General features: G+C 51.5%; 1 protein-coding gene across 6 annotated transcripts in view; it reads left to right on the top strand.

Moving 5' to 3' along the window:
- Arhgap8 (Rho GTPase activating protein 8) overlaps window positions 1-6,569 on the top strand; it is a 59,319-nt gene that overhangs the window by 19,578 nt on the left and 33,172 nt on the right. For all 6 annotated transcript variants that reach the window (XM_029569118.1, XM_029569119.1, XM_029569117.1 and 3 more), the window contains exon 3: window positions 5,036-5,123. In XM_029569118.1, coding sequence (XP_029424978.1) covers window positions 5,036-5,123 — 88 coding nt within the window. The remainder of the gene's footprint in view (window positions 1-5,035; window positions 5,124-6,569) is intronic.

The following is a 6,569-nucleotide window of genomic DNA, read 5'->3' as shown; positions in this document are numbered from 1 at the left end:
CACATACATGCAGGCAATACACTCATACACATAAAATAAAAATAGTAAATAAAATATATTTTTAAAAATTATCTTGTATGAAAATTGCAGAAACTTCAATTAAAAAAAAAAGAAACCCATACCTGGGGCTGGAGAGATGGCTCAGGAGTTAAGAGCATTGGCTGTTCTTGCAGAGGACCCGGGTTCGGTTCCCAGCACCCCATGGCAGCTAACAACCAATCATCTGCAACTTTAGTTCCAGGAGATCCAATGCCTTCTTCTGGCATCCATGGGTATTGCATGTATCAGGTGTACTTACGTACAGACAGACAACAGTCATACATACAAAATAAAAATAAATTATTAGGGGCTGGAGAGATGGCTCAGCAGTTAAGAGTACTGACTGCTCCTGCAGAGGACCCGGGTTTGATTCCCAGCACCCACATGGCGGCTAACAAACACCCATAACTCCAGTTCCAGGGGAATCCAATGCCTTCTTCTGACCTCTGAGAGCACTGTACAATATGCAGGCAATATACTCATACATAAAATAAAAATAATAAATAAAATATTAAAAAATAAATAAAATATTAGAAAAAGAAGTCCACATCCATCCTTGGGTGTGAACTGCCCTTTTCCTGAGTCTCTGTAAATGCTTAATAAACTCTATAACCTGGTTTGTCCTGGAATTCTTTCCCGCAGCATAGTCAGGGACAGAGGTTTACTTGAGCAGAGGTCCCAAAGGGGAAGATGAATTCCTCAGATTGCTAGTGGTGCGTGACTGCATCTCCTCAACACTCCTCAATTCCTACCTCAGCTTCCGAGTGCTAGGATTACAGGCATGCACCACCACACCTGGCTTTCATTTCATAGAAGGTATCCTCCTGCTTCAGCCCTGGATGCCTTCCCTCCTGACTCCCCCTGCCCTCCAAATCCACCTCTCTCTCAACATGAACTCTAACTGAACTGCTACCCCTCTGGCCCCCATGCTGTGACAACCCCCCACCACCACCTGTGTGCACATCATCCTGTGTGTTCAGAAGCAGGGTAGAGTTATACACCAAGCCTGGGACCACTCACCACTAAGGGCATTGAGTTTAAACAAACTTCGGGAAGATGGGGTGCTCAGCTCCTCAGGGGTGCATGCCACACATGCTGTAGGCTCATATAGATATATGGCCTATAGAGTCTAATTTGTGTCTCCAAATGTCCTTCAGTGTGGGTCCATCCACTGGAGCCTGGTTAACCTACCAAGAGTCCCATCCTTCAAAGAGACTGTCCCTGCCCCTCCCAGCAGCCAAGGATTGCCACAGTTTGTTTGGGGTTTATTACCTACGTCCTCATGTCTATGTTGGGGTTTTGTCTGCTTTGATCTTGTATCGGACTTGTGTGTGCTGTTAGCATTGCTGTGAGTTCATATGAGTAACTGACCATTTGTCTTTAAAACTCTGTTTCCTCGGTCATCTACCACCTCTGGCTTTTGCAGTCCTTCTACCTCCTCTTCTGAAATGATCCCTGAACCCTGGATCGGGGTCCTATTCAGGGATAAGCACTCTGCAGCCTCTTGTTCTCTAGGCACAGGCTTCTTGAGAGAGTCTCTCTGAGGTGTCTTTACAATTGGCTACATACATGATTCTGTGGCTTTTGAAGTTGCATTTTTCAAAGAATGTAATTTATAACAGTTTAATCAGTTTTTTTTTTGTTTTGTTTTGTTTTGTCTTTTTGAGACAGGGTCTCCCTGTAGCCCCAGCTGTCCTGGAACTCACTATGGAGACCAGGCTGGCCTTGAACTCACAGAGATCCGCCTGCCTCTGCTTCCCAAGTGCTGGGATTAAAGGTGTGCGCTACCACGCCCAGCATAAGATTAATCAAAGTTTAAGTGACTAGAAAACTTGCTGTTGGTAAAGTACTTGGTACACCAGTATGAGTTTATTCCCTAAGGACTTAAAAAGCCAGGCACAGAGGCACATGCCTGCACTGGGAAGGAGGATCCCCGAGGCTCCCTGGCCAGCTGATCTTGTGGAATCAGGGAGCTCCAGGTTCAGAGAGGGACGTGCCTCAGAAATGAGATGGAGGGTAACTGAGGTGGACCCCACACCAACCTCGGGCCTCACACACACAGACACAACTGAGGTGGACCCCACACCAACCTCGGGCCTCACACACACAGACCCAACCGAGGTGGACCCCACACCCACCTCGGGCCTCACACACACAGACCCAACCGAGGTGGACCCCACACCCACCTCGGGCCTCACACACACAGACCCAACCGAGGTGGACCCCACACCCACCTCGGGCCTCACACACACAGACCCAACCGAGGTGGACCCCACACCCACCTCGGGCCTCACACACACAGACCCAACCGAGGTGGACCCCACACCCACCTCGGGCCTCACACACACAGACCCAACCGAGGTGGACCCCACACCCACCTCGGGCCTCACACACACAGACCCAACCGAGGTGGACCCCACACCCACCTCGGGCCTCACACACACAGACCCAACCGAGGTGGACCCCACACCCACCTCGGGCCTCACACACACAGACCCAACCGAGGTGGACCCCACACCCACCTCGGGCCTCACACACACAGACCCAACCGAGGTGGACCCCACACCCACCTCGGGCCTCACACACACAGACCCAACCGAGGTGGACCCCACACCCACCTCGGGCCTCACACACACAGACCCAACCGAGGTGGACCCCACACCCACCTCGGGCCTCACACATACAGACACAACTGAGGTGGACCCCACACCAACCTCGGGCCTCACATACACAGACACACAAGATTCAGCAAAGTTTTAAAATTAAGTCAAGTTTTAAAATTTTAGTTTGAAAAAAAAGCTAACAACTGTCCGTAACTCCAGTTCCAGGGAACCCAACAGCCTCTTCTGTCCTCCTCGGGCACTGCATGACACAGGTACACTTACCTATGTGCAGGCAATAACACTCATACATATAAAATAAAAATAATAAATATTTTTTTAAAAACACCGAGTTGGTTTACTTATTTCTTTTTATTTCCCTTTATAAGTAAGGAGGTTTTATGAGGCACATAGTTTAAATTTAGGGAGGAGTGTTGACACAGTTAAACTCAACCACAAACATTTTGGCCCTAAGTTAAACATGGTTCATTTGTTGTTTTTAACGTTCTTGTTTAAAAAGCCTTCATAAAGGAAAACCTGTTATCACTGCAACATCTTGGCTCTATGACTCTCAGTCATCAGGAAGCAAATGAGTTCTCAGGGTGAAGGGCATCTTTCCCTTTTATTTTTAATATTATTTTTATTTTATGTGTATGTGTGTATTGCCTGCATATAGGTAAGTGCACCCGTGTCGTGCAGTGCCCGGGGAGGTCAGAAGAGGCCGTCAGATCCCCTGGGACTGGAGTTACAGACAGTTGTTAGCTGCCATGTGGATGCTGGGATTCGAACCCAGGTTTTCTGCAAGAACAGTCAGTGGTCTTAACCTCTGAGCCATCTCTCCAGCCCCTTTCTTTTTATTTTTTCATTTATTTATTTCTATTTTCTGTGTATGAGTGTATTGCCTGCATATGTATAAGTGCACCATGTCGTGCAGTGCCTGTGGAGGACAGAAGAGGGCGGACCTCCTGAAACTGGAACTTGCTGATTCCACATCTCTCCAGCCCTTATTTATTTATTTATAGGAGGGGCACATGCACGTGTCTGGAGGTCAGAGGACAACTTCAAGGAGTCTACTCTCTCCTTCCACCATGTGGGTTATAGAGAACGGAACTTGGGTCATCCGACTTGGTGGCAGGTGCCGTTACCCACAGAGCCATCTTGCTGTCTCCTCCCTTCTGTTTTTTCCTGTCTTTTTATCCTGCCTGAGGAGGATCTCAGGTTCCAGGCCAAGAGCTATACAGACCCAGGAGAGAGGGGGAGGGAGAGGGAGAGGAGAGATGAAATCCCAGCAAACAAGCCTCACGTCTTGTGACTCTAGAGCTGGCCTCTCCCCTGTGTCCCGATTATTTCCTTGTATCCTGTGTTTATCTGTAATAAAACCTGAAGACCAGAGCCCGCACAGGCTCCTAGGATCCAGGTGGGTAGGCAGCTGTGACACCAGGTTACTGCCCCCTAGCAGTGTGTGCTAGTCCGTCCTTAAGCCTTCAAATAGGCACCAGGTGCTGGGTGTGGACAGGGGGAAGTTCAGGCCATGGGGGCTCCCAGCCTGGGAAGTGGTGTGTGCAGCTCTCACGGTCTTCCAAAGTTGATCGCCCTCTGGAGAGAGGCTGTCTGGTCTAGCTAAGTACTGCCATGTGTGTGCCTGGCCTGAGACTGGGTCGAGTCCATTTGAGGGCCATGTGGAGAGATTCCCATCACCAGGACTACCATGGCTGACACCAATGTGGTAGGGGCTGGCTTGGTTTCCTCTCCGCCAGCTGTTTTACTGAAGCTGGAGGCAGTCCCCTGTCCTGAGCACATGGAAGCCAGTCCTCCAGGCTGGATATCCACAGGCTACCAACCTCCACACCCATGCTCCCTGAGGACTCGACTGTCCTGTGTGGGGCAGACACAGCTATGTCAAGAGCTGGTTACAACACAGGGTGGCCTGGCCATCACAGAGTGCGGGACCAAGTATTGGGCTCTTGTCTTGGATGTGGGGTCATGTCCTGTCCAGGGGCACCTGTCTCCTGGATGCCCTGGCCACCTCCAAAGCGCAGAACCCTAAGAAAACACTGAGGGAAACTATTACTATGGGAGGAGGCAGCCAGACCCCACACTTGAAGCCAAGTGTGTCTAGCATTAAACCCCATGGGCCATCAACCAGTGGTAGGACCTGGCACTGCTGACCTAACCTGGGGCCCCTGTGTTCCATCTGTAAAATGTGTGTGGTGAGTAGTTGGAGGGTTTGCTTGGATAACTTGCACACTCCAGCAGGTGTCACCTTAGCTGAGCCCCAGCCCTGGGCCTCTTGGCCCTGACTCAGGCTGGGCTGGGCTGCTCTGAGACGGCCACAGCTGTGTCTGAGGGGTCCCAGTCCTGGGACTGGAGGCTTATACCTACCTCTGCTCCTCCAGGGGATGACCACCTGGGAAGACGAATCATCACATTCAGCTGCTGCCGGATGCCGCCCTCACACCAGCTCAACCACCAGCGGCTGTTGGAGTGAGTACCACCTTTCCCTCTGCCCTGTACATCCTCTCTATATCACTGTCTCTGTCTCAGCTTCCTGTGAGGACTTGGGGATGCACTGAGCTCTGCATCTCCTGAGTCTACTCCCGGGTCATCTGAGGAAGCGCTCATTACCAGGGCTACCCTGGCTGTCACCAGCATGTGGTATGGGGGTAGGGCTGGCTTGGTTCCCTCACAGCCAGTCGAGCTACAGGTACCAACCTTGGAAGCTGGGACTGACACGTGTTCTGGGTGCATGGAGGTCTGTTCACCAGACCCTGTGGCTGCAGGCTGCCAGCTCCCACCCTATGCTGCACCCCTAAATCTCACAGGGGCACACCAGTTCTGTGCGAGTGTCCCGAGGCTGCCATGTCAAAAGACCACAGCTTAAAGCAATAAAAATCTTCTTTCATGGCTCTGGAGAGTGATGGTCCAAACTTCAGTTGTGGGTGGGGTCCTTCTCCCTCCAGTGACCCCAGGCAGGTAGGCTTCTGGCCTCTTCTTCCTCCTCCTCCTCCTGGCCACTGACCAGTTTCCCTCTTGGCCTCTGTCTGTGTTATCTCCTCTTCCTAGGGGAATCAATTAATCTTAATTACATCTTTCAAGACCCAGTTTCCAAACTCAGCTCCATGTTGAGGCTCTGGGTGGGGTTGGGGGTCACTGTTAAACCCAGGACAGATGCAGGTGTCTCTGCTGTCCAAGTCTGTGCTCAGTACTTACTATGTCCAACACATTGGGTGGATACTGTGGTGGGCCCATCTGTGGACTGAGAGGACCTGTTCTGCAATTCGGGGTGATACCCATGACTGGGAAGTAACTCTGAGTCACAGGGTGTTGGGATACATTGATAACTGTGAGAAGGGTGCGGGAAGCTGTCCACAGCTTCCGTGCACCCAGCAGCAGCCAGGCCTGTGTGGCTCCAGAGTATGCTGGCCTGAGGGGGAGGAGGGATTTCTATCCCTACCTACTAGCTCAATGTCCCCACTGGATAAAGCTAACTTCTGACCACCCCAGCCCCAGATCTGGTCCCTTCCCCCACACTTTGGTCACCATGGCCCCTAGGATATTCCAGGCCCCAGGCCTCCATCTGTACCCTCCTTGCTTTAGCCCCCTGGCCTGGCCCCTTCTCCACGCCTGAGACACCTTCTGAGGTTACTTCAGCCTACCCCTCTGTGTCTAGAAGGCTCCTTACACAGCCTCTGTCTGGTGGCTACCCTCCACCTCATTCACTGCTCTCAGTTGGAGATCCCAGGTGGAGACTCAGTTCTGCAGCTCGGCCCCTGCTGATCTCCACACCTTCCCTTAGCCACATGCCCCTCCCATGGCCTCACTGGCCTTTCTTGCTCCAAGTCTCTGCTGGAATGCCAGCAGGTCCTGCAGCCTCCAGACTACTTCCTGTAACCCACCACCAGCACCACTATGATTGCACCCCCACCCCCC

The sequence above is a fragment of the Nannospalax galili genome, unplaced genomic scaffold (genome assembly GCF_000622305.1).
Source record: "Nannospalax galili isolate Female #2095 unplaced genomic scaffold, S.galili_v1.0 scaffold180, whole genome shotgun sequence".
NCBI classification, from domain to species: Eukaryota; Metazoa; Chordata; class Mammalia; order Rodentia; family Spalacidae; genus Nannospalax; species Nannospalax galili.
Note: the sequence above shows the minus strand (reverse complement) of the source record. Positions and strands in the feature narration are given on the sequence as shown.